The sequence below is a fragment of the Podarcis tiliguerta genome, assembly GCF_965153285.1.
Source record: "Podarcis tiliguerta genome assembly, chromosome: 11".
In the NCBI taxonomy this organism is placed as follows: Eukaryota; Metazoa; Chordata; class Lepidosauria; order Squamata; family Lacertidae; genus Podarcis; species Podarcis tiliguerta.
In genome coordinates this window covers 44,293,271-44,320,688 of record NC_139544.1, presented here as the reverse complement: position 1 = coordinate 44,320,688, position 27,418 = coordinate 44,293,271, and the positions used below count along the sequence as shown (strand labels likewise).

General features: G+C 45.8%; 1 protein-coding gene and 1 long non-coding RNA gene across 8 annotated transcripts in view; one reads left to right on the top strand and one right to left on the bottom strand.

The window, feature by feature from the left end:
• The window catches only part of NIM1K (NIM1 serine/threonine protein kinase), a 31,465-nt gene extending 4,772 nt beyond the window's left edge, over nt 1–26,693 (top strand). For 3 of the 7 annotated variants that reach the window (XM_083403024.1, XM_083403021.1, XM_083403020.1), the window contains exons 2-4: nt 17,933–19,007; nt 24,761–25,029; nt 25,821–26,693. In XM_083403024.1, the coding sequence (XP_083259150.1) occupies nt 18,719–19,007; nt 24,761–25,029; nt 25,821–26,570 (1,308 nt within the window). In that variant the 5' untranslated portion in view covers nt 17,933–18,718 and the 3' untranslated portion in view covers nt 26,571–26,693. Of the gene's footprint in view, nt 1–3,716; nt 3,811–8,035; nt 8,135–15,587; nt 15,794–17,932; nt 19,008–24,760; nt 25,030–25,820 lie in introns of those variants that run through there. The other 4 variants (XM_083403023.1, XM_083403022.1, XM_083403025.1 and 1 more) reach the window with 4 other exon arrangements.
• Nucleotides 6,812–7,920, bottom strand: LOC310659587. Its single transcript, XR_014502832.1, has 2 exons — nt 7,756–7,920; nt 6,812–7,130 (listed from the first exon to the last, which is right to left on the bottom strand). It is a non-coding gene; the product is annotated as an uncharacterized lncRNA (long non-coding RNA).
• Nucleotides 26,694–27,418: the final 725 nt, after the last annotated feature.

Sequence of the window (27,418 nt, the reverse complement as noted above, 5' to 3'; positions counted from 1 at the left end):
GCCTACGCAATGAAACTTTAAAATAGGATAAAAAAACCAGAATGTTATAAAAGTTGGGTGTCACCCCCACTCTCTGCCGAGATTCCAGGCACCCGCCCAGGGGCTCTGCTCCTTTGGAGAATTGAAGGCAAGTTGGCAAAGCTTACAGAGAAGCTCAGAGACAATGGCAGTGAGAAATTTAAAAAAGGTTAGGAAACATTTATTGTATATGTAGAAAAATATGGTATACAAATAGAAACATTTGCAAGTGTTAAATAATGAGTCTAACATAGGCAATTTGAAATATTAATGTATGATGGTAGTTTGTTAAATATTGATAATTAATATAAGAAAAATAAGAAAAAGAGGTTTTACATAAGAAACCATACTTATTGAGAAAAATAAGAAAACATACTTATTTAATGAACCAGAAAAGGAGAAGGAGGGAAGTCAGCAAGTTAAAGTGAGCCTCCAAAATATGTTTATATATACTGAAAATGTGTCATGATTAAGGTTTATTTGTATACTCTCTTTTATTTTTTGCTTTATTTTCCTTTTATTCACCCTCTCCCCCGAATTGTGTTATCTCTATGGAGAATACTTGGTGAAGTTAAAATGGTAAAATCAATAAAAATTATTTAATAATAAAAAAAGATTGAAGATGTGGCAGAGACCATCATAGCTTTAAGAAATACGATTTATTCACATATTTGCACCTTCAGTCTGCCTTCCCTGTGTGTGTGTGTGTGTGTGTGCGCGCGCACACATGCACACACACACCAAGCACAAGGAATCTCATTCTGTAACTACCTAAAATTTCTCAGTTTGTGGGAACGGCAGCAGAAACCAGAGGTTTCTTTGCCTGTCAAGCACAGCAGAGTTGGGTAGCTTTGGTCAGTCGGCTTCTCCTGTCAGAGGCAATATGCCTCTGGGTACTGCTTGCTGGGAATCACAACTATGTGTATATGTTGTAGGGGGCACTGTTGTGCTCAGGTTTTGCTTGCAAGCTTCCCATGAGAATTTGGTTGACCACTGTGAGAACAGAATGCCAGGCTAGATGGGCCTTCAGCCTGATTCAGTAGAATATTCTTATGTTCTTAGCTTTGTCCCTTTTGCTGAGTGCAGGATGCAGATCTTACCCGCAGTTGCACGTGAAGACCCTGCTTGTAACTTTGCTGCGCCTGAAGCAGCCTCCCAGTTTGGGGCAGCGAGGCAACTTCTTTCATTGCATAATCTTTACTTCAGCAGACTACGAATAAACTCCCCCCTGCCTCTAGGAGGAACGTGGAGTTGTATAGGCTCATAAATGCCTATGACGGGAAAGTTAGTCCTATAGGGCTGATGGATTAATGTGTCTCGTTCCCCTTTGTTCTCTCTTGAATAATATGGACTCAGGATGAGGCAGACAGCTAATCTCTGGAGCATTAAGTAATTGCTCTCAGAACTGCGCCTTCGAGCTTGCCTTTTGCTGCTGTGCGCACATGTGAAAAAACAGCGCCGGGTTGTGGGAATTCTCTAAGGGTTATGGGAACTTTTGAAAGCAGCTCTTTCAAACCGAGGACCCTTTGCTTGTAATCTCACGGAGGAGCCCAAACCTCGTAACTGAGGGGTAGGCAATTTGCATCTTAATGGGCTCGGTGCATGCCTGTAGTATTATACTTGAAGTTGTTGCCTCCTTCTCCTTCACTGCCACCCCGCAACGCACTCCAGATCAATGGGGCAGAATCTAATAAGGGGCTATAAGGCCAGTGAGAGCCCAAGCCTCTTTTCTCTCTCACACACAGTGTGGATTCAGAAGCTGCTTACAAACAACTGCTCCTCCTCCTCCTCCTCTTCTCTGTTTCTTGCTCCTCCTCTCTCTGGAACTCAGGACACCATACTGGAGGTTTCCAAGCACCCTTTCATTTCGGGAACTGGTCTGCTGCACCCAATCCTGCTTAGCTTCAGAAATGTCACAAAGCAACGTGCGGTTCCAAGGGGGTAGTTTGAACATACGGAGCTGGCGTGCTTTGTTTTGCGGCAGTGCCACAAAGCAACTGGCGTGGTTTGATGACATGTGCCCTATTTTAGGCCACCCCTGCTTCCCATCACTCCTTCTGCTGCACCTGATGGTGCTGCACCTGCTGCCAAGTGGCATGTTAAACATGTCCTGTGGGAGCACCTGGGGTTCTCTTATCCCAGTTCTCTCCTCTGTATCTAGCCTCAGTTCTGGAGCCATATTCAAGGGTTATAGAAACGGGGAAATTCCATTCACAAGGAGGCAGGGGAAGAATAGTTTATGGGGAAAGTGTGCTAGCCTTGGGTTGAAGAATAGTGAGCATGTGAACTGGGCAGCCAACGTCTTGCTTGGGCTTCTTGCATGATGTAGGGACCCTAATTTTCCGCAGCTTCTACTTTGCATCTGCAACCACCATGAGTTCAGGAGGGTCTCTGCTTCAGACAGTGGCCCTCCAACTTGAGGAGGAGGGTGTGGAGGAGGAAGGGGGCTGGATTTAGCACACTCAGCCCCACAACAACCCCTCCTTTTCTGCGTGTAACCCCCCGAATTTCTACCATGCCCAAATATGGCTTGATTGACCATGTCATCTGTAAGCTTTATTCAGGTTCCTGAGACTTTTTGAAATATTGAGTGATGAAAGAATTCTCCTAGTCTTCAGGTAAGACTGGTGTGTGGCACAATGGGCCTAGCAGTCCCCATTTGCCACTTTTCAAATTTTCCCTCTGCTATGTTTTAGATCAGGGGTCGGCAGTGTGCGGCCCATGGGCTGGATGCAGCCCACGAAGACAGTTTTACCAGCCCACAAGCCGCCCCCCCAGACCGAGCTGCCAGCTCAGTGAGTCCCCCATATGCTGCGCTATACCGGCTATGGGGTTGCGGCGCTCATCTCGCTTTCAGGCCGAGAGAGCTGGTGTTTGTCCACAGATAGCTTTCCGGGTCATGTGGCCACCATGACTAAACTGCTTGTGGTGCAACAGAATACCATGACAGAAGCCAGAGTGCCGTTTACCTTCCTGCCACTATTTATCTACTAGCACTGGTGTGCTTTCGAACTGGTAGGTTTGCAGGAGCTGGGACAAAGCAATGGGGAGCTCACCCCATCATGCTATTTCGAACTGCCGACCTTTCGATTGGCAAGCCCAAGAGGCTCAGTGGTTTAGACCGCAGCGCCACCCGCATCCCTCTAATTAATGAATGCCCTTTGTAAGAGTAATTAATACCCTTTGAAATATGGCTTGCCTGATATTGAAAGTGCATGGATTTAAAATCCAAGCCAGTGGAGGATGGAGCGACATGCAGAACTGTCAGCCTCTCAAATACAGTGCAATATCACTAAGAAGAAGTTAAGATGGTTTTATAAAAAACATAAATATCCACAAGGGTTGCGTCTTTGTAGTAATAGTTCTGCACAGAAGCCTTCTCCAGCAGTTTTTGTGCTCCAGGTGTTTTGGACTATAACTCCCAAAAAGTTGCTATCAGCACCAGCTCACTGCAACAACTCTTTAACTTGAAAACTTTTTGTTTGGGTTTCTCGTCTTGTAGAACATTGTGGGACAAAAGACATCATGGCTTTGACAGCAGAGGTAACCAGCAAGGATAGATGTTCTGGCATATTGCCCAAGTGGGAAAATATTGGTTCTCTAAATGTTCCTGTGGATTGATGATAAGCCATGTGCTTTAAAGGCTGTGCCAGAAGTAAGAGTCTAGATTATGTCTGCAGGCAGGTGAAGAAGAAGAAAATGGCCCCGATTCTGAATCTCGCGTTTACGAATCTTAACAAACGTTGAACTTTGGAGTATGAATACTACGTGATGATTTTAAAAATGGGTAAGGTAGAGTAGCAATACATCTTGACTCTAAAGACAGGATTTAAAAATAACAAGAGCCAGAACAAAGTAACTTGAACAGCAGTAAGATCTCAAAGGGTTTAATGAGAAAGCATGGTTTTTCAATGCTGCCAGAACACAAGCAAAGAGAGGGAGATAATCTAATCTCTTGGGGGCAAATAAGTTCCATGAACGTAACAGGAAGCTTAGTTCAATAAAGGCACTCTTTGCATGTTGCTGCCAAACACACCTCAAAAAGCTGATATTGAAAGATAGGCAGGTTCACATGGGGGAAGATGGTTGTTCAGTATCTTGGCCCCAAGCTGTTTGGGGCTTTAAAGGTAATTAACAGCACTATGTGTATAAACTTTATTTTATTTTTTTTAAAAAAAAGTATTGCAGGGAGGATCCCGGAAAACACAAGCCAGTTTGTTAAACATCTGTTCTGGGTGAATTGGTGGGATCATTTATTAAAAGCAACACCAAATGCAGCGCACTAAAGAACAAGCCTTGCTGCAGAGGAATCGGCGTGCCTTTTGCAAAAGAAAGCCCTGCCTCCTCAGCCTTAACTGTTCTTGGGGTGTGTTGACAAGCACATGGGTAGGAATGGTCCAGTCAGTGCTGGATTTACATATGGGCTGAGTGGGCTGCAGCCCATGGCCTCCTAGTCTAGGGAGGCCGTGGCCTCCTGCCAATATATATACACACACACACGTAGATTTTACTATCTGGGCCTAGTTGCTTAGTAACGGTAAAGAAGAACGAGGCTTTGTTTTCATGATCAAATGCTATTAAATTTGGACCTCCCCAGGTCTCCTAGTCGAGGGCCTTCCATTGTTTTAATCCAGGCCTGAGTAAATTTAGCAGTCAAGGAGTAGGCAGATGAGTAACTGGTTAAAGAAGAGGAAGCAGAGAGCTAGTAGCAGAAAGCCAGGATTTTGATTTTGTTTGGAGCTCCTTTCCAACTTGTATATTTTTCTTCATCCTTCCTACTGATTCCCATTCTGTCTCACACTCAGTTTTCCTTCCCCTTCCTTAAAGAGGTGCGTACAAAGTACCTTCCAGGGTAGTATAAGGTTGTCTTTATTAAAAGCAATGAAATGTACCTGTCAGCAAGGGCTCTCTTGTACTGTATGATAAATATAAGCTACATTTCCATTAATGATTTTTTTTTTTGTCGGCTTGTTATTCAAGATGTTCTGCTGAGTTTTTAAAAAGCTATATAAACAAATTGTAAGGACGTGGTCACGCTGCAATTTGTCTTGCTGCTGATAGGCAGCCTGGGCAGGCAAGCAGGCAGAGCAAATGACACAGCGTGGACCAGGTGAGCTGCAGAGGAATAACAGGGCAGGCTGGGGCAGCTCCCCAGCAATGGTCCTACTCTACTGCCACTCCTGCCTCACACCAAAGCTGCTGTTTTGGCCTCAGCAGTGTCGGAGGCTGGGGAGCTGTCCTACTCTGTTCTTCATGTTCCTCTGCAGCTCACCTATGCCATGGTTTGGGATACCTGTAAGGGGAGGCGGGTGCAGTTTGGGCATTCTGTAAGGGAAGGAAGGGGTGGTACCCGCTGCTCAACTTATATATAAAGTGTGCTGCAATGTTTTTAATGTTTTCCCACAAAATCATGGACACAGAATTGTGGAGATGGAAGAAAACCTAAGGTTCTTCAAACTCCTGTAATGCAGCAATCAGCTAGGGGTGGTTCGTGTCTATGTTTTAGGAGGCACTGAGTGGGGAAGCACTTTATTATTAGAACTGAATAAATGTGTTTACTAAATGGGATTGTCTTCACTGAGTTTTCGCACAAGGTTTTCCCCTTTGAGGTTTTGAGGTCCCTAAATATCAGAGGCCACTAGACAGCTGCTTAGCCTGCCTCCTGGTATATCCAGCCCTCCTGCTGCTTCCCTATAATATTTGGAGGCTACCAAACAGGTGTCATTACTTGTGGCAGGCTGATATGGGAACAGCATTAAGCAAATCCAGGGTGGATTAGTCAGTGAATGAAATGCCAGAAGTACTGTATTAACATGGATGTAAAAATAGCTTTGGCTATTTCAGAGCTTCGGTTGCTCTGTATTAGCTTGCAGGCTCCGTTCCACGTTAGAGGCTGCCTGTCACTCTGATAATTTGGAACTCTGGGGTGGGGGGGTGGGGCAAAGGATTCTGACTTGCTTTTTACAGAGGCTCCTGTTTCTGGGTACAGAGAAATACAGTACTTCACTCAGGATGCAGATTGGCTGACATTGACAGGTAAATGGAATGGGAATTGTGAGCTATAGCTGGTATGGATTAGGGCAGAGTTTGGGTATGCTCCCGTGTGTTCAGTGGATTCGATGAACATAGAAGCTATTAATTTCTCATACCTTAATAGTGAATGTTTTAGTGCCATTAACAAGTACGTTTAATTATGTTATATCAAAAGCTTGTTTAATTTCACAGATGCAATTAACTTCAGAGGTTTTTACCTCTTTAATTTCTGTGTGTGCAGTGGATGTGATGGAACAGAAGCAGAAAGAAAAGTGGCGCATTTCTCAGACGCTAAATAATGAACGTTGACATTTTTAAATGCTGTTATTAAATCATTATAGGATAATCTGTTTCTTGAGCACTCATCCTGGTTTGGTTTCGCAAAGCTCACATGGAGGTTAAATTATATCTGGTTTTTAGTGAGCGTGCATTCAGATTTGTTTTCAGAGTGGTTATGCAACAATGAGCATTCATCCCAATTTGTCTGCTTCCCATTAATCATTCATCCATCCCACAGTTTTTGGTACATGTTATCACCACATTCCAAACCGCAAAAGCTCTGTTTTTTAATAAGTGGCTTTGATGCATTAGGATGTACAAACCTAAAGTTCTGGTTTGCACTTTAATGTCTCCAACAAAATAGTGACAATCTGGAAGCACTGTTTGCATTGGATTAAAAACCTGCGTAATTTCACAGGAGAAATTTACATGAGTGGCTTTTATCTCTTCATTGCATTTGATTGCACCCAGAAAGAGATCCAAGGCTTGGAGGTCCAAATTAGCCAACATAGTGCATTCTTGGCTTTCGTAATAGTAGCTTATTTTAGGCTATGTTTCAAATGCCCATGTGCTGCATTTTGGGGGGGAAGGCCCACCCATTGCATCATGTGGAACAGTGTGGGACTGGGATCTTTTCACCTTTGTTCATTATCCCATTGAGCGTATTTAGGCACCAGGTTCAGAAGATCGTGGTTCACCAGTCTTTTTATGGGAGGCTTGTGGATCTGCTTGTTCTTGGATTTGGTCTCTTGATTGCTCTTCATTTTTGTTGCTGCTGCTGGCTATTTTCTCAGGTTTTTCTTTGGATAATAATAATAATAATAATAATAATAATAAACCTTTATTGTCACTACACCACCTTTGTGCACCCCCACATACACTTGCTCTAGTGCTGGGTTGGTTTTATTTTGATTTGTTAGCCACCCAGATGATCCCATTTGAGATGGAAGACTATAGAATACTAAACAAATAAATGCTATGGTTGACAGCTCACTCCCATATAAGGACCAAGTGGTGGTGCTGGGGAGCCTTCTGACCTTGGGGAAGATCAACATAATGCCATGCATTAGCTCAGTCAGCTATTCTTTCCCCTCCTTCCCATCCCCCTTTTGGCGTTAACACCCAACTGTATGAAAAGCTCTGTGCAATTTGTAAGCTTTCATATTTTTACTTGGCTCATGGGAAAGGTATTGTCTTGCCCGTTCTTCTTTTGCATTAAATCACCTGGGGTATATTTTTTATATTATGGTAAGTGGAGAAGAACGATGCCCCTCTACATATGGCAAATAACCCAGCAGATTGTAAGGGGAGGAGGTCATATTTGTCTCGTCCCTGGCCATGGAGGGAATTGCTGATCAAAAAAGGCTGCTGGTTTTTTTTTTTAATTTCTTCCACTAGTAAGCAGCCAGGAAAGTTTCTTCTGACCTGTTGGAAGCTTCTTAGTATTGCCCAGCTGCTTTCTCCCATGATCTTTGGCTGAACTAAACATCTCATAGACTTTGAAGTGCTGAGGTTTCCCAGTGCGCTGCCTCCAGGTATCTCCAGCCACCCAGAATGGCTGGGGCAACCCAGTCAGATGGGTGGGGTGTAAATAAAATCATCATCATCATCTGGGTTGTCCAGGGCTTATTAGGCTCCCTATTATGACATTGGCGTGACATCAGAGCAGATGAGTAGATGGGAGCCACATAGAATGACAGTGACACATCAACAGACCGTAGGCCCCAGCAGAGCTGAAATCTCTGAAAAAGCATTTTGACAGGTTTAATGGTTGCATTTGAAAAAGTACGAGCAAAGAAGGAAGGTAGCAAACTACTTTAGAGAACGTTATTATTGAAGAACTAGCTCAGTCGGTAGGGCATGAGACTTAATCTCAGGGTTGTGGGTTTGAGCCCCATGTTGGGCACAAGACTCCTACATTGCAGGGGGTTGGACTAGATCACCCTCATGGTCCCTTCCAACTCTAGGTAAAGGGGTAAAGGGGACCCCTGACCATTAGGTCCAGTCGTGACCGACTCTGGGGTTGCGGCGCTCATCTCGCTTTATTGGCCGAGAGAGCCAGCGTACAGCTTCCGGGTCATGTGGCCAGAATGACTAAGCCACTTCTGGCGAACCAGAGCAGTGCACAGAAACACTGTTTACCTTCCCGCAGGAGCGGTACCTATTTATCTACTTGCACTTTGACGTGCTTTCGAACTGCTAGGTTGGCAGGAGCAGGGACTGAGCAACGGGAGCTCACCCCGTCGTGGGGATTCGAACCTCCGACCTTCTGATCGGCAAGTCCTAGGCTCTGTGGTTTGACCCACAGCCCCACCCGCGTCCCAACTCTACAGCTTCCAACTCTACAGCTCAATTATTCATGCAATGTGGTAAGCCAAACTATGGCTTACCGAGATGGCACAAACACACAGGCTGTTGGCTGCATCTTGTGGTTAGCACAGCAAGAGCTTAACTGTGAGATCCAGTTCAGATAACGTGCTAAGCCAAGGCTTGGCTTAGCTTAGCTCAGCAGAGCACTGCAAGGAGAAGGACCAGGGAGGAACAAAGCAGCTATGGAGAGCTTCTGTCCTGCACATTAGCTCAGTCTCATGCAACCTATGTCTCAACTAGGTTTCAAACCTAAGTCTGCAGAAGAGGGACCTGTTTTCATTCGTTTCAGCCATAGTTTATAAGAAGACATAACCATGGAAATGCAAGTGAAAATAATAGAAATATATTAATGGTTCATCATACTACTTGCTTGGCAGAGAAGTCTACGTATCACTTTGAGAGCTTTTGCATGGTAGCTCTCCAAAGAGGGGTGGGGGGCTGTTCTAACAACTCTCAGCACTCTTAACAAGCTACAGTTCCCAGGATAATTTGGGGGAAGCCATGACTGTCTAAAGTGGCGCAATACTGCTTTAAATGCATAGTGCAGATGGGGCCAAACCCTCCAGTACTCCCTCTGCTAAATGAACCTTGTAAATACAGTGGACCCTCGAGTTACATACCGCTCTGGATACGTACCTTTTGGGTTGCAAACGTGGCAATCCCGGAAGTGTATACTTTCGGGTTTTGCCATGCGCAGAAGCGCTCTGCGCTCCGCACACATGCACAGAAGCACTCTATCGTGCCACATGTGTGCGCAGAAGCAGCACTTCCAGTTACGGACTTTTCAGGTTAAGTACAGACCCCCGGAACGAATTTAATTCGTATCCGGAGGTCCACTGTACAGAGCTGGGCTTTCGCACTACTGAGGAAGACTGGCAAGCAGAGGAAGCGAAAAATTACATTTGCAATATTTCATGAGGTTGCTTAGCAAAAGTAATTTCAAAAGACGAAAGGCGATCTGAAGGGGAGGCAATTTTAAGATGTATTCTGTTTTATTAGAACCCACATTGATGTGGGCGCGAATTCTGCATTTCAAAGGAATCGAATAAATCTCATCAAAGGCTTTGATAAACCCAAAATCTGGAAAAGTAATGAGCTGCAGTCATGAGAGGCTCAAATGCTAGGTAGGTCTCACCTGGTTGTTTTTTATCATGTAGAGTAGCTAAAATATTTAGATGAAAGGAGGTCATAGTTTTGCAGACTTTCTGGGTTGTAGGCTTTGAAAATTAAATAAAATTCTCCCCTTTTTTTAAAGCTAGTTTAGGATTTAACCTTTTTTTTAAAAAAAAAAAAAAAACCCCTATATTCTTTGTGGACTTTGTATGAATGGAAATTTTGCTTGCATCAGTGATTTAGTACCACACTGCCAGTTAGGGTAAAGTTAGCCTAGGGTAGGTTAGAGCTGGTATGGTTAGAGCAAGGATAGCCAATGGAGTGACCTCCCAATGCTCTTGGAACATCTCCCATCATCCCTGACCTCAAAAAGCTGGGGAAGCAGGGTTGCTTTGGGGATCCAACTTGGCTGAGTTCTCTTCCAAACGGAGCTACTGGTCCTCCAAACCTGTCTCCCCAAACCTGGCGCCCCACTCTCCCCCACATTTTGGACTGCAACCATCGCTGACTGCATGGAAGGCTACTTCAAAGGCTGCTCTGAACTTTATACCTCTTCAGCAGAGGAAGAAAAACACTCCTAGTAATTACAGTTTCACTTTGCATGAAAACACACACAGTTGTATCTTCTTGAGTTGAAAGCTGGGATTACTGTAGCAGGCTGTTTAAAAGCCAGACTTGCCAACTGCATTCAGAGATTTAAGAGCCTGTCAAAGGGATGTCGCTGGCGCTTCGGTAATTGGTGTGTGGATTGTCCCACTGCTGGCTATTTTTCTTTGGCGGTGTTTTCATCGTTGGGTGAGTTTAAAAATGCACGAGAGGCAAGCTCAGTTTTCTTGAGGTTGTCTGCATTAGCTGTATGCAGTGATGGACCAATTCTGGGCTCGGAATAATTTTCCGTGTATATTTATTCATTTAGAAAACCAACTCAATTTAAGCTGTTTTCTAAATATGGAAATAAATGGAGGGAAATACTGTGAGCCCAATTCAAACCTCATTGGGATCCCAATGTTTCCAGAAGTGTGATGGGTTCTGAAAACTTCCCTAGTCTGCACCCATGAGACCCTCTGGCCTGTTGACATCTTTCCCCTATCTGGTCTGGAAGCAGTGGCAGAGAAGTTGTTGGAAGCCTGCCTGCTAACTGCTGGAATATTGCTACAACCACTTCCTTAGTGTGCCAGGGAGCCTGGGAAATGTGGTTTCCATGATGCCCAATGCCCCTATTGGGGACTTGGGCACCCTAAGAAAATCACATACCCAGGCTCCCTGGCACACTGAATTGCAGCAGTCACCAGGAAGGAGAGATGCTTCTAGTGAGAATGGTTAGACCAGGGGTCAGCAAACTTTTTCAGCAGGGGGCCGGTCCACTGTCCCTCAGACCTTGTGGGAGGCCAGACTATATTTTGGGGGGGAAATATGAACCAATTCCTATGCCCCACAAATAACCGAGAGAGATGCATTTTAAATAAAAGGACACATTCTACTCATGTAAAAACACGCTGATTCCCAGACCATCCGCAGGCTGGATTTAGAAGGTGATTGGGCTGGATTCGGCCCCCGGCCTTAGTTTGCCTAGCCATGGGTTAGAAGCTGGGAAGGAAGCAGGTGGGGAAGATTGCATTTCAATCCGGAGAAGATATTGTAGAGCTCCAATACTCTCTTTGGATTGAAGGAGAGCATTAAAAGTTGTGGAGGTTCATATTCCGAACTAAAATATCACCCACGTCTAGAAAAGAGAACTCTGTAAATATCAACCGAAAATTAACAAGGGCAAGAGCAACTTCCTTATGACAGAGAGAGGCTAAAACATTTGTGAGTGTTTGGTTTAGAACAATTATGAAAAGAGGGGACAGGAAAAAGTTTTGCTCATGGCGTGAAGAGAAGGGTGTTTTTTCTCACGATGATGGAACTTCTGAGTTATCCAGAGAAATTGGCTTAAATGAAACAAGTTTTGTTGTAGCGCATCTAGGGATGTAAAAAGAACGTTAAGACAAGCCCGCTGGATCAGGCCAAAGGCCCATCTTGTTGAGCATCCTGTTCTCACAGTTGTCAGCCATATGCCTGTGAGGAACCTGAACTCAAGTGCGCTCTCCCCTCCTGCGGTTTCCAACAATGGGCATTTAGAAGCATTACTGCCTTTGACAGAGCCAGAGCATAACCGTTATGTCTAGCATGCAGCCATTGATGGGAGACCCATGCAGAGGTAGGGGCAGCTGGGTACACTTGCCCCAGGCCTCAGAGGGCTAAACAGGCTGGGGGAGCTGGCAGGGGCTTGCTGGACGTACTACCATGTGAAGAATACCCTGCACCTCTCAGTGGACTGGGTACGTAATGAGTGAAACTGCCATGTTTGTCCATATGCACTGCAAGGCTGCGATAGTAAAATCTGGACCTGAGTTACTTCTTGCTATTGTGTCGCGTCAGGTCAGATTAGGTCATGGGTAGGCAAACTAAGGCCCGGATCCAGCCCAATCGCCTTCTAAATCCAGCCCGCGGACGGTCCAGGAATCAGCATGTTTTTACATGAGTAGAATTTAAAATGCATGTCTGGGTTATTTGTGGGGCATAGGAATTCATTCAATTTTTTTTTCAAAATATAGTCCAGCCACCCACAAGGTCTGAGTGACAGTGGACTGGCCCCCTGCTGAAAAAGTTTGCTGACCCTTGGATTAGGTAGTGCATCTCAGGGACAAGACTCCCACCCCATTCATCAGACAAGGTCTGCACAGGCCTGATTGATGCCATTATCCTCTGTGAAATTCTCTAATCTGTTTCAGAATCATCCAAGTTGGTAGTCATCACTGCCTCCTGCGGGGAGTGACTTCCATAGTTTAGCTTTGCGCTGCATGAAGAAGGGACACATGTTGTGGTCTAAAACCACTGGATCTCTTGGGCTTGCCGATCAGCGGTTCGAATCCCCACGACGGGGTGAGCTCCCGTTGCTCTGTCCCAGCTCCTGCCAACCTAGCAGTTCGAAAGCACGCCAGTGCAAGTAGATAAATAGGTACTGCTGCGGTGGGAAGGTAAACAATGTTTCCGTGCGCTCTGCTTTCCGTCACGGTGTTCCGTTGCGCCAGAAACGGTTTAGTCATGCTGGCCACATGACCTGGAAAGCTGCCTGTGGACAAACGCCGGCTCCCTCGGCCTGAAAGTGAGATGAGCGTCGCAAACCCATAGTCGCCTTTGACTGGACTTAACCATCCAGGGTTCCTTTACCTTTTTTTTATCCCACAACTTCTGTGCCTATGAGTTTGGCAGCACAGTAGCAGCAACCTACAACAGGAGTCCTACAAGTCAAAGGGCATGAATAATGTGCCAAGCTTGTGGTGCAGTCAGCTAAGGGGTTTACTTGTATCTCAGTGGCAGAGCTTTAGCAAAACATCTCGGACTCAATCCCTTCCAGGCACAGCTGGGCAAGGCCCTCATCCTGAGCTGTATATGAGGCTGCTTCCCATGTCTCCCTGCTTCAGATCTTAAACAAATGCAGCAGACAAAGCCCTAGGAGGCGAGCTGTGTCTGAAATCTCAGTCGCACAGCACGGCCTGCAGTTTTAGAAGTTGCCATTGTCAAATAAACTGCTGCACCATCTTTTGTTAGGAGCTCAGGCGTGTGTTTGGGTTACGTAACGGTGAGAACGAATGCTGCCCTGCCCATGATGCGCCCTTTTCACAATTGTACATGGCGTGTGCAGCGGGATTAACCTCAGTGGTGAAGCAGAAACACAGAAATAGAATCTGAATAATGAATGTGCCGGAGGGCAGAACCGTCTCCTCCTCTGCTATATCCATCTGCCACTGTTGTCCTAAGCTGCACTGCCTTTAAGCTGGTTCTGCTATTTATGTCCCCTTCGCCACATATATAGAAAAGCCAGTGCTGTGTGTCTGGTTTTGCTTTGTCAGAAACCTTAGAGTCCCGAGCTTTTCAGAGTCTTAACAGTGATGTGGCAAATTTCATAAATAAAAAGCGGCAATAGTGGGATTGGCAGGACACACGATGCTGTCATAGCAGACCTTACATAGCCCAGGGGTGGAGCAGGGGTGGAGGGGAGAAGCAGATAGCTGATAAAGCCCTTACTTAGGCTGATTGTATTTGTCCGCATGCAGTGACTATTCTGTTGAGATTGAGTCGGGGATTTTCTGTCTGGATGCTGCTGTTCTGAAAATGGTTCCCAATTTGAAGAGAGAGAGAGAGAGAGAGAGAGAGAGAGAGAGAGAGAGAGAGAGTGTCTCTGTGCAAAAGTCCACAAGGGTAAATCTGCTAGTGTTTCCAGATCTGCTTGTGCATCCGTACCAGGGGTGCAAACTTGAATAAAATATTGGGGAGGGCAGGTAAGCCCAGTCCCGCATAATCGATCACATGATGGGGCTCACCCCATACCATTTGAATGGCAGTGCCCAAATATTTTATGGGAGGGCCTCGGGCCCTAGGAATTGGCTCCTATGATCTGTACACAGCTATATACCTGAACCTTCCATGTGTGTTCACAGAACAAGTATTGCTTCCTATGCAGGAGATGAGGAGCCTTCCAGACTTGCCATTATTTTTGCGGGCGAGATCTATGCACGATGAAAGTGGATTAAAGGGCTCTGTTGCCCTAGTGCAACAAATCCTCTTAAAAAAAAAAAACACGACCTTTTGTGGTTAGGAAAGTGACAAGGAGATGCACTGAAAATTGTGGGTAGATAAAAATATTAACCAGAAGGCATGCAAGCACCCGAAAGCAAATGAGGACGTCTGCTCATTGGTCATATGACTGCCCTGTACACAATTAAGAACGAATGCTCAGCGAAGACCAGATCTATTCGAACCACTGTGTAAGCTTTGTGTGAACAATTCAGGTTGAATGGTGAATAAACAGGTTGTCTGGAGAACCATGTCACAGTACAAGTGTTGGATACACCAAAGAGTAACAGGGGGGTTGGGAGGGGTCTTCCAATCCAAACTCTCAGGCTGGTGGCTGAGGTGTCTTGTGAAGCAAGGTGGATGTGGTGATCACACACACAGGGCCCCCAGACGTTTCACGGTCTATTGACCCTGTGCCACCACTGCGGTTGCTTTCTTCGCTGCCACCACCCTGCTTTTCACCGGGACACACGGAGTCGAGACAGTTGTTAACATTAACAAATATCAAGTTTATTTTTAAGTGCAGGAATAAGCGTATGGTTTCGGTTTATTTTTCTCTTGTCTGTTTCTTAAATCTTAGTTCCTACAACTTCAAACTGAATTATTCCCATCTATCTAACTCCCTAACAATTCCTCTCACTCTTTCACAATACAAGGGGACGCGGGTGGCGCTGTGGGTAAAAGCCTCAGCGCCTAGGGCTTGCCGATCGAAAGGTCGGCGGTTCGAATCCCCGCGGCGGGGTGCGCTCCCATTGTTCGGTCCCAGCGCCTGCCAACCTAGCAGTTCGAAAGCACTCCCGGGTGCAAGTAGATAAATAGGGACCGCTTACTAGCGGGAAGGTAAACGGCGTTTCCGTGTGCGGCTCTGGCTCGCCAGAGCAGCGATGTCACGCTGGCCACGTGACCCGGAAGTGTCTCCGGACAGCGCTGGCCCCCGGCCTCTTGAGTGAGATGGGCGCACAACCCTAGAGTCTGTCAAGACTGGCCCGTACGGGCAGGGGTACCTTTACCTTTTTATCTAACTCCCTAACAATTCCTCTCACTCTTTCACAATACAACTCAACCAACCCACTGCCTATTCCACCCTCTTCCTTCTCCAACACCCAGGCCTCCACTCCCAACTGACAAACCCCAACTCCCAAATCTCAACTGACTTTTCAAAACCTCCCACTCTATCTTTTACTCCCCCCCTCGCATTCTCACTGGCCAATCACCTCACACCCATTTTAACCCTTTCCTTGACACATCCTAGGGCAACCGCCACAGTGGAGGTATTCCAGTTATCAGTGGGAGGAACTTTCTAGAAAATGCCTCGTTTGTTACTCTCCCAGATTTAACTAAGGACCTCTGCTTGCATTTGGTAGGGTAAGGGTTCTGTGGAGTTAATTTAGCTCTTTGCACTTAGGGTAATCCAAAGGTTCATTCTGTAAATCGGTTCTTGAGCGGCAGGAAGACTCCCAGTAAAACAGCTACTGTGGAGAAGATATTTAACAAGAATCACAGGAGCTTCCACTGTTGGAGAGATGCTTCGTTTGACCCACTGTGGCTTTCTCCCGGTTCCTTGCAGTGGAACCACTCTCATTGCTCAGAACAAAGCCAACATAAATACTTCATTCACCTTGAGAAATGTGGAAGCTGCCTTATATGAAGTTGGTGCTGTTTGGTTCAGCATTATCCACACTGACTGGCAGCTGCTCTCCAGGGTTTCAGGCAGGGGAGCTGCCCAGCTTTGCCTGGAGATGCCAGGGATTGATCCTGAGGCCTTGTGCATGCAAAAGCAAGACGCTCTGCCCCTGAGCTACGGCCCTTTCCCCATGCAGAACTGCAGTTCATCTGAGCTTCTTGGTAACATCAGATGAGCTGCTTGGTCTTTGCAGTGGATGCTTTGTTTAGATCTTTGCATTGCTGTTACCTTTGCTAGCTGTATGTCTAGGATTGATCTGGGCTCATAACATTGTCTCCTGGTGTGCTATTTACTAAAGCCAAATATATTAGCTTTGCTCAGAGAAACCCACCAAATCAGCTAAGTAGGCTTACATGGCTAAGGGTTAAACTGCTAAGGGCTGCCATGCCTAAGGGTGACACATTTTTACAAATAAACCCCAAACTAAAGCCCCACTAAAAAGGGAGAGGCTGGAAAGAAGAGAGGGAGGGAAAGAGATGGGTGGAACCCCATAACTGTTCTGGGAACACATTCTAGACCTGACAGTTGGCAGGGAGAGTGGTTGAAGTTCTTCAAGTAAGCAGAGGGTTTGGTGCTCATTCACAGACAAAACAAACAAGTAAAAATGAGCAGTTGGTCTGGAGGAGCGAAGGTCATGCTCAAGAGTGGGGAGACGGGACCTGTGGCCATCCAGATGCTGCTGAACTCCCAAGTCCCATCCCCCTTAGCCATTGGCCATTACTTCCTGGGGCTGCTGGGAGTTGACGTTCAGGACCATCTGGCAGGCCAAAGATTCCTCACCCTGGGTCTAGTGCAGGGACTGGTTATGATCTGTGGTCCTCCAGATGTTGCTGGTAAAGGTAAAGGGACCCCTGACCATTAGGTCCAGTCATGACCAACTCTGGGGTTGCGGCGCTCATCTCACTTTATTGGCCGAGGGAGCCAGCATACAGCTTCCAGGTCATGTGGCCAGCATGACTAAGCCGCTTCTGGCGAACCAGAGCAGCGCACGGAAACGCCGTTTACCTTCCCACCGCAGCGCTACCTATTTATCTACTTGCACTTTGACATGCTTTCGAACTGCTAGGTTGGCAGGAGCAGGGACTGAGCAACGGGAGCTCACCCCGTCGTGGGGATTCGAACTTCCAACCTTCTGATTGGCAAGGCCTAGGCAAGTCCCAGCACCTCCCGCGTCCCTAGATGTTGCTGGACTGCAACTCTAATCATCCATGGCCATGCTGCCTGTGGCTGTTGAGTGTTGTGGTCAACAACAACTGGAGGGACACAGATTATAGCCACCCCTGGAATAGGAGCGTATTTTGGAAATGAGACTTGAAAGATGCCGTGGTGCAAGGCCACAGAGCTTGTAACTCGGTAGGTAAGTGTCGGGGAAATAGGAATACTAAGATAGTTAAGAAGTTAAGCAAGCACAGCTGAAAGATTTCCAGGGCCAGGCTCTGTACACCTCTGGTTCTCACGAAGAAGCGACTGAGCTGCTGAACAGATTATTTAATGGGTTATGTAAAGCTATCTCCCTGTCCTTGTGAAAGGGAAGAGAGCACAGCAGCTCTGTTCCTCCAGCAGATGCTTGCTGATATGGGCTGAGGGGTGTTGGTGATCCACAGATAGCCTTGGCAACCTCTCGATGCCTTGTTAAGAGGAGGAAACAGGAGAGAGTGAGCAAGTTCCCTGATTACTTGGAGTAGTGCTAAAGTGCAGAATGCAACTGGTGATGATTTCTAAAACAGCAGAGGGAGAAAAAGCGACTTCTCAGTGGGAACGCTTAAAGCAAAGGCTTTAACTGATTTTTATTCTTTTGCACCTCCCTCCTCTTAGGAACACATTACATCTATGAGAAGGCTCAAGCCTTCAAAGAAGGAGGGGTGAAGTAACTGCAGTTTGTTAATCCTTTGCTGTGACTTCCGTGCTACTTCCTCTTCTGTCAGCATCCAGCCTTTGCCTTCACCCTCCAGTGCCAGCCTTCTACCAGCAATGGCAGCGCCAAAGAGCACAGGTGTGTTATTTGCAGCAGGGATCCGAGGAAGCGCCCCGACACTTCAAGGCCGCAGCAGAAGGGTTGCCGGCTAAAGAACATAGCGATGAAAGAATCGCCGCTTTCGGCTCTTGAACTGGGACCTGAATCAAGGAGGGAGGATCTGATCATCTCCTGCCTGATGAGGTCAGCTGTTCAAAGGGACCTGGACATATTCAAAGCAGCAGCAGCAGCAGACGCTGAGTCAAGCACTTTGTTTGTATGCCTGGAGAGAGAGAGTGAGAAAATGATGCCCTTGTATTTTGCACAGCCCTCCTTGCTTTTGTGATGTAGAGTTTGCAAATCTTCCATTAAGCCTGCAGATTGTGACCCTTGTTGAAGTGGCTGCTTAAATGTGGATACAAGTTGGGTCTTCGCTTCCTAAGTTTTATTTGGAGGAAATGGAATGATGCATCTGCTGGAAGATAACGCCGCGAATAAAACTTAGTGCCGAGCCCGATGTCTTGGAGCCCTCTCTAGCTTTCTGTTTTAAATGGCCACGGGCTTTGTCATGTCTGCATCCGTGTCGCCGAGGTCTTCCCGCAGAGCAGCTCGCTAAAGCCGATGGATACGTGATCGCCCCCTGGACTATGACCACAGGATATGCGAATGGCGGTCTAGGGAGCCACCGGTATGTTAGATGGAACCGGGAAGACAGTGCAGAGGACTATACAAAGAGCGAGGTCTACGCAGAGGATGAGCAGGGCAGGCAGCGCCGGTTGACGCCTTTGGAGAAACTGACTCTGGATATGTCCCAGGATGAAAAGGTGGTTAAAGAGTTAACTCTGGGGAAGAGGATTGGGTTTTACCGCATCAGAGGGGAAATAGGGAGTGGGAACTTCTCCCAAGTGAAGCTTGGAATCCATGCTCTGACCAAAGGTAGGCTCTGCGGTGTGTGGAACAAGCGGTTGTGTGGGGTTGTGTAGAGATATATGCAAGGTGTTTCCAGATGGGTGTTTGTGGGGTTGGTGCATCAGACACATGTAAGGTTTTTTGTTCCTACAGCATCCACGTGTCATTGGCATCCAAATGCCAGGCTATATATCTCCCCCTCCCTTCTAATTTCACCCAGATTTATCCTTTCCTGAGGGAAATCCAGTTTTCTTTTTCTTTTATTTTTAAGTAACCTGTTTGCAACATCTCATTGATCGGTTTGCAAATTCAGCTCCTGTCTGGAAGCACCCATAGAACAGATACTAAGTGGGGCAGTGGGTGGATGCACAATGTAATCTGCCATCCCTTGCGTAAGCATTGAAGGCAATATCCTGAGCTGGTCTCTCCTTGTTCAGGCTCATGTACCATCTGTCTCGCATGCCAAGACCAGAGAGTTAAAGTGAGTTCTTTTGGGACAGGGAACAGCCAAATGGGAGACTTCCCCTCCTCCTTCCCTACCTGTTTTCCAGGACGTGTCATTTTTGTCAAGAATGACTATTCCATTCAGTATTCATGATGATACCAAGGTGCGTTGGGTTATAGTAGAACAGGACTGGGCAGCTCCTTTAGAAGTTTATGCCAATTTCCCCTAGGTGGGTGGGTGGGAGAAATTAGGAGCTTTAAGCTGGTGGTGGACAAGGGCAGAGCCCAAAGTGGGCAGGGCTGAAGCCATAAGTGGGTCGGAAGAGCCCTCCTGTTCCCCTCTCCTTCCCCTTCATCAAGCATTCATTCTCTCCTGCATACACAAATCCCATCCCCACTGCTCCCACTCAGCACCTTTCTTTCTGCTTCTAGATCACAGGCCAAGCATTACAGAAATGAGTACCATCTGCTGATGGTACTATAAATCTGGGTGGGAAACCTGTGGCCTTTCTGATGCTGCTGTTGGACTACAACTCCCATCATCCATGGTGACGGGGGATGATGGAAGCCAGAGTCCAGCAACAACGTCTGGAAAGCCACATGTCCCTTCCATCTCTATGATTTATATGGTTTTTATCTGCATAAGTGCCTTCCTGCTCCCAGAATTTGGATGCACCTCAAATGTGCCTCGGGGGTCGTCTGACTCTGCGGTATGTTATCTCCCGTGCTGAGTTTAAGTCACACTGAAGCTCTTTAGCATTTATATTTTTGCCCGTGTGTGTCACTTTCTCTGTACAGTGGTGCCTCGCAAGACGAAAAGAATCCGTTCCGTGAGTCTCTTCGTCTAGCGGTTTTTTCGTCTTGCGAAGCAAGCCCATTAGCGGATTAGCGCTATTAGCGGATTAGCGCTATTAGCGGTTTAGCGGCTATTAAAGGCTTAAGGGATTAGCGGATTAGCTGCTAAAAGGCTATTAGCAGCTTAGTGCCTTAGAAAAAGGAGGTGGGGAGCGGAAAAAACCCCCAGGAATCGCAAGACATTTTCGTCTTGCAAAGCAAGCCCATAGCAAATTCGTCCTGCGAAGCACCTCCAAAACGGAAAACCCTTTCGTCTAGCGGGTTTTCTGTCTTGCGAGGCATTCGTCTTGCGGGGCACCACTGTATTTGCAATTCCTGCTGATGCCATGTTTGTGTGCCTGTAGAAAGTCTCTCCTTGCTCACTTCAGATTAATTGAAACCCCCCCTCCCATCCTGTGAACCCAGACCTTCACCTCATAGGGACTGGATTCATGGGGCAATGGCAACAAAAGGAAGAGTGCATGTGCGCTTTATACAGCAAGGATTAAAGAGAGCACTTGAGCATTTCAAAACAGGAGCGGAGGTGTTGCCTGCAGAAGAATGTAGCGATGGAAATTCCAGCTCAATTGCTGAATTATAATTAAATGAACTTGTAATTATTGCAGTTTTATTTCTTAGGAGCAGAGCAGTGTGTGTGTGTGTGTGTGTACTAACTTTGCAGTGTTAGCAGTTACAACAGTAGGATATACAGGGGAAATTTACCTGGTGAAAGGAATGCTGAGGTTTGCAGCCTGTTATCCTGTTGGAAATATGATAAATTATTTGCTGGTACAGCCGTACTTTGGAAGTCAAACAGAATCCATTCCGGAAGTCCGTTCGACTTCCAAAGCGTTCAAAAACCAAATCATGGCTTCCTGCAGCTTCATGGCTTCATGGAAGTTCCTGCAGCCAATCAGAAGCCGCAGAAGCCCCATCGGATGTTCTGGTTCCAAAAGAATGCTTGCAAACTGGAACAATCACTTCTGGGTTTGTGGAGTTTGGGAGCCAAAACGTCCGCGTTCCAGGGCATTCAAGATCCAAGGTACAACTGTATAGACTTCTGTCCTGTGTAAGTCATGCAGTTAATGACTTCCAACGGGCTACTCCAGAGAATGTGTCTTTCAGATCTGGTTTCTTGGGGTCTCAGATGACTCGTTATCCTTCCAAGATAATTATGGTGCATGAAACCACCAAGTGGGGTCATCCGGAGCTTTGGAGTATGTTGTCAGTAATATGCTGATGACACACAGCTCTGCTTCTTCTTTACATCTGAAGGTGTAGCAGTGGATGTGCTGGACCGTTGTCTTGCCTGGGTAATGAACTGAGAGCCAACAAACTGTCCAGATTAGACTGAGACACTGTTAGTGAATGGTTCCCTAGACCCATATGGATGGGAGGTTGCCTGATCGGGATGGGGTTACACTCCTTCTGAAGGAGCGGGTATGCAGCTTGGGGGTACTTCTGAATATTTTGCTGTTGCTTGAGGGTCGGGTGTCCTCAGTGGCAAGGAGTGCCTTCCATCAGTTTCAGCTGGTGGCCCAGCTGTGCCCCTATCTGGACAGGGATAGACTAACTTACATTGTCTGTGCTCTAGTAACCTCTGTGTTAGATTACTGCAATGTGTTATATGTAGGGCTGCTTCTGAAGATAGTTCGGAAACTTCAGCTGGTGTGGTTGGTTTGAGGGTATTACACTGGCTGCCAATAAGTTTCTGGGCCCAGTTCAAAGTGCTGGTTTTGATCTATAAATCTCAGGACTGCAATACAATGGTACCTCGGGTTACATACGCTTCAGGTTACATATGCTTCAGGTTACACACTCCGCTAACCCAGAAATAATGCTTCAGGTTAAGAACTTTGCTTCAGGATAAGAACAGAAATCTGGCTCCGGCGGCAGCAGGAGGCCCCATTAGCTAAAGTGGTGCTTCAGGTTAAGAACAGTTTCAGGTTAAGAACAGACCTTCGGAACGAATTAAGTACTTAATCCGAGGTACCACTGCACTTCAAAGACCACCTCTCCCCATATGGACTGATCCAGAACCTGCAATGATCACCTGAGGCCCTTCTTTGTGTGCCTCCTCCATGAGTGCTTTGGAGGGTGGCAACATGAGAACAGGCCTTTTCTGCAGTGGCCCCCCATTTGTGGAATGCTGTCCCCGGGGAGGCTTGCCTGGCGCTTTTTGTTACATATCTTTAGGCACCAGGCAAAAACGTTTCTCTGTAACTAAGGCTTTTGCTGATTAACATTCTATGGCTTTTTAAATGTTTGTGGGAGGGAAGGGTTCATTGGTTTGCTTTTGTTCTCGTTTGTATTTTTATGTAGTAAACTGTCTTGTGATCTTTGGATGAAAAGTGGCATGCTAATTTAACAAATAATAGTAATAAGAGGGAATCCTGTATCTCCCTGCTAAAAGACTGTATCAATAACTGAAGCTCCACCCATGTGCGTGCCTGAATTCTGTGTTCCTGCATGTGCAACAAAAGAACATCCTAGTATTTGGCTCCTTTTCCAGATGATACCTGGCGTGCCAAGTGCAAGCTGTGTTTCAAATGGTTGCATCAGCAGCTAGGATTAGAGAGACTCTTGTCACTGATGGCACATTCAAGGTTATAGCAACCTTTCCTTCTAAAAGTGTCTGGCTAGCTGGATTCTCAGGATGACCTGATCTCTCCTCCCTAAACTTCTTAAAACAAAGTGCAGAACCAAGGCTGCAGAAGCAAAATGCAGTGAGGGTAAATTGGACCATGGATGAAGTGCAAAATCTGATTTGTTACTTCTTTTGGTCTTGCCTAGCCTTGGAACCTTTTTTCCTTCTACCCTCTTTTTTTCTGTAAATATTGTGCTTGAAAAGAACCCTGAATGAGAAAAGGCCTTTTGTTTCCCACTGCGTTGCTTGGCCTTTGTTTTTTCTCTTCTGTAGTTCGTGGTGAGAATAGTGTTTTAAATTTACAAAACACAAGAAACATCTTGCAGTGCCTTTGAAGCTTTCTTAACAGCAATTGCACTTTGGGGATATTTAATAATTTTGTGTTGCTGTTTTATTGTTTATTGCAGGGGAATAACCTCCATATGCTATTCCCTGAGCTTCTTGGGAAAGGTGGGGGTGTGGCTCAGTCTCTTTTGTGGGGTGAAGATACTCACGGTCTCTTGGAAACAGGCTGTAGTCGGTTTCATTTGCAACAGTGATCATGTTTGCTGCAGTGGAAACCTGGTTCGCAGTGCAATCCTATACATATTTACTTGAAAATGAGCACCACTGTGCTCAGTGGGTCTTGCTCGCCAGTAAGTGTGTGTTGGGTTGCAGCATAAGTAGAGTTGAATACAGCCTTCGCCAACCTAGTGCCCCCCAGATATTTGGAGTTGTAACACCCTTCATCTGCAGCCAGCATAATTGCACAGATAGGAATGGTAGTCTGCTGTGTATCAGGAAAACAACACAACACAACTCAGTTCTGCTACAAACAATGTGGATTCTACATTCCGTTCAAGTTCTTTTATTATTGTATTAAGTCATGTTTAAATACAGCTGCCTCATCACAGCAAAAAATAAAACGTAGTGGAATGCAGATCCCTTTTGGCCTGTGACGCAGAGAGGCTGCTTAGGGTCCCTTACAGTTGTGCATATGTGGAGGCCAAGGCCTGCTAGAGGATTTGATGGCTGCTCTGCATGGTTCTTGCCATACTGAGCAAAGTTTCAGTTTCAGTTTCAAAGCCTGGCTGGTATGCGTAAATTTCTCACAGGAGTCCTCACAACCCCTGGGGGGAACTGCTCTTTAGCGCTCAATCGTAGCAAATGGCAATTCAGGTTTTCTCCAGATTAATATTTGCTCAGATTTAGAGCTAAAGAGTGGGTTTTATTGGGGGAAAGGAGTGGGGCAAGTCAAAAAGGACAAGTGGAAGTGGGGACGAGCCCCTGAACTGAGCGTGGAAGAAACCTAATTATCTGCCTGGCGCAAACCACTTCACTGCATTGTAATGTGGTAATGTGAACATCCCCTTGGGCACTGAAGACGTGCTGCCAGTTAATTTACGGGGCTAGATGGACAACTGTGCTGACCCAGTATACTTCTATTTATTATAAACATTTCTAAAGCACCCTTCATCCAAACAGAACCCAGGGTGCTGTGCAATACCAAAACAGCTGCCTGTGTTCCTCCCCTTTTAATAGGTGAGTACATTACATCCATGCCAACTGTTATGGGAATTTTGTTTTAAGATGTAATTATACAAGATGTAGCAGAGGGAGGGGACATAGCTCAGTGGCAGAGCAGAACCTTCCACCTCAAGTCCCAGATTCAGCTTGTGCTATTTCCAGTTAAAAGGATCTTAGGTAGCCTCGATGGGAAGACCATCTGCCTGAGGCTCTGATGATCTCCTGCGAGTTGCAACAGATAGTCTTGAGCTTGCTGGACCAAGGCTGTTCATATGACTTTTCTTCCTTTCTTAAGCATGTTATCAGCTGCCCTTACTAACCCTATGAAATCAAACCACTGTCATTCCAGAAAAGGTAGCCATTAAGATTTTGGACAAGACGAAATTAGACCAGAAGACGCAGAGATTACTCTCCCGCGAGATTTCCAGCATGGAGAAGCTGCACCACCCAAACATCATCAGGCTTTATGAGGTCATGGAGACACTCTCCAAGCTGCACCTGGTGATGGAATATGCCAGTGGAGGGGAGCTATTTGCGAAAATCACGACAGAGGGGAAATTATTGGAAGTGGAGAGTAAGCACATCTTCTCCCAGATTGTGTCTGCTCTTAAGCACATGGTAAGTTCATTATTTTGGTCCCTTCAGCAGCTCTGCATTTCCCTGTGTGTGTCCCGCTTTAAAGAGAAGCAGGATTAGTTTGAGATATCCACCAGTCTGTTAGGAGCAATAAAAGAGTGTTATGTCCACATGGCAAGTGGCTCCAGCTTAGTGTGCCAGCGTATGAACAAACATTTGCTTTGGGTGTTTTTCTACAGCTTGAGGTACGTTTTGTGTGGAATATGTTTTGCTGGAAACACGTGACCACCATGGGAGTGCAAGCAGTTTGTGTTTCTGTGTAAGCTCTGCTGTAATGTATTCAAGGGCTATTTAACAGCTCTGATTTTTCAGGCCTATAGCCAGAAATGTTGTGATGAGGATCCTATGTTGGTGGGGATTCATTACAGAATAGGAAGAACATACAGGTAGCTTGATAAAGAGCTCTTAACTGCTTAATTGTATTAACATTTAGAGGGCAACTGGGCAGAATGCTGCCTTTGTCCTTTTCTGCATGTCTCCACAAACAAAATGGCTATAAAATTATTGGGATGTGGGAGGCAGGGGAAGAAGAGTTAAATGAAAGCTAAACATTCAGGTAGAGGCTTGGAATAGCTTTCAGTGGTCCATACCTTCCTTCTCCTCTTCTGCAGCTACAGCCCTGCTGGTGGTTTTGTACAAAAGACTAGCTAAAATATACTTTGCTTTTAAAAGACTAATTGTTCTTATTTTAAAAGACTTCCACGTTTGCATCTGCAGCACAGTGGAAAACATTTTTGAAAGCTAAACATTAATTTTTATTCTTTGTTCTGCAGCATGAGAGCAACATAATTCACCGGGACCTGAAAGCTGAAAATGTATTTTACACCAGTAACACCTGTGTGAAAGTGGGGGATTTTGGATTCAGCACGATAAGTAAGAAGGAGGAAACACTGAACACTTTTTGCGGCTCCCCTCCTTACGCTGCCCCAGAGCTCTTCAGGGATGAAAGCTACGTTGGGGCATATGTGGATATCTGGGCACTCGGAATTCTTCTGTATTTTATGACGACGGGGATGATGCCCTTTCGAGCAGACACAGTGGGCAAACTGAAGAAGACTATTCTCGAGGGCATGTATGTCCTGCCGCCGTTCCTCTCGGAACCTTGCCAGAAGCTGATTCGGGGAATCCTGCAGCCAGTACCGTCGGAACGCTATTCCATTGAGTACATTATGAACAGCGAATGGATGAAAGGAGTGGAGTATCCGAAGCCCCTGGAACCTTTCAAACTGGATCCAAAGTACTTGTCGGGGAGTGGAACACTCGGAGAGGAAGATGCCGAAGTGAAAAAAATCTTGAACAATTTGGGGATCACGGAGGAGCACATTCAGAATAACCGCGGAAGAAATTCCCACAGCTCAGTAACTGGGATCTACCGAATTATTTTGCACAGGGTGCAAAAGAAAAGGGCAGTGGAAGCGGTTCATATAATCAGCCAACCAGAATTCAGGGAGCAAGAGTCAAAGAAAGAGCAGTCTACCTATCGCGGCCTCAAACACTCATCTAAGCTCTGTTTGATTTTATAAAAAAAGCAGCTGACTTGGTGTTTGGCAAACTTTGCTGAGACCTCTTTGTCTGCTACCAGTCAGCTCTTGTTCTTAGCATTTTTGTAATTTTGAATTAAATAAAAAAAAGATGCCTTAAAATTCCTCATGTAAGATGCACATTCAAGAGTAAAGTGTATTATTTGAGGGCTGTTGAGTTTTTAAGCTCTGCTGCAAGGAATTGGCCTGTAAAATCAGGATAAACGATACATGTGCAGTGCAATTCCATTATATGTTTAAAGTCACATTGTGTTTAGTGGGGGTTTATTCCCACTCCCAAGTAGATGAACAATTTTAAGTATAGTTATCATGCAGCAAGTCCCAGTAGGACTTCAGAGTAAACATGCTTAGAATTTTGGCTCAGGCTGCTGTCTGGAACTAACACGGTGCATTTCACTTGGGTGAGTTTAGACAGCATGTTAAGGTCTGTTAATATAGGTGAACTCTTGCCTCACATGCATTGAGTAGTGTGGGAATCCTTTAGGAGGTCTTCCTGGTTATGTTTGCATTATAAGTAATGATAATAGTTAACACTATTAAACCTGCCCTTCAGTAGGAGGTCCCAGGATAAGTTACAACTATTTAAATTTCAGCATTAAAAACAGTTAAAGGAATTTTCTGTTACAGGAAGAGGGCAGGTCCTGAAAATACACACCTGCAGGCACCTACTGAGTAGCACCCATAAATAATAATTTACCCATTGATTTTCTCCTCCCATGGCTGTAACATTGTGATCTGTGATTTTGCTTTTTTAAGGTTCAGCGATGAGTCCTAAAGAGAAATTGTACAATTATAAAGTTGGAAGGGACTGCAAGGGTCATCTAAGTCCA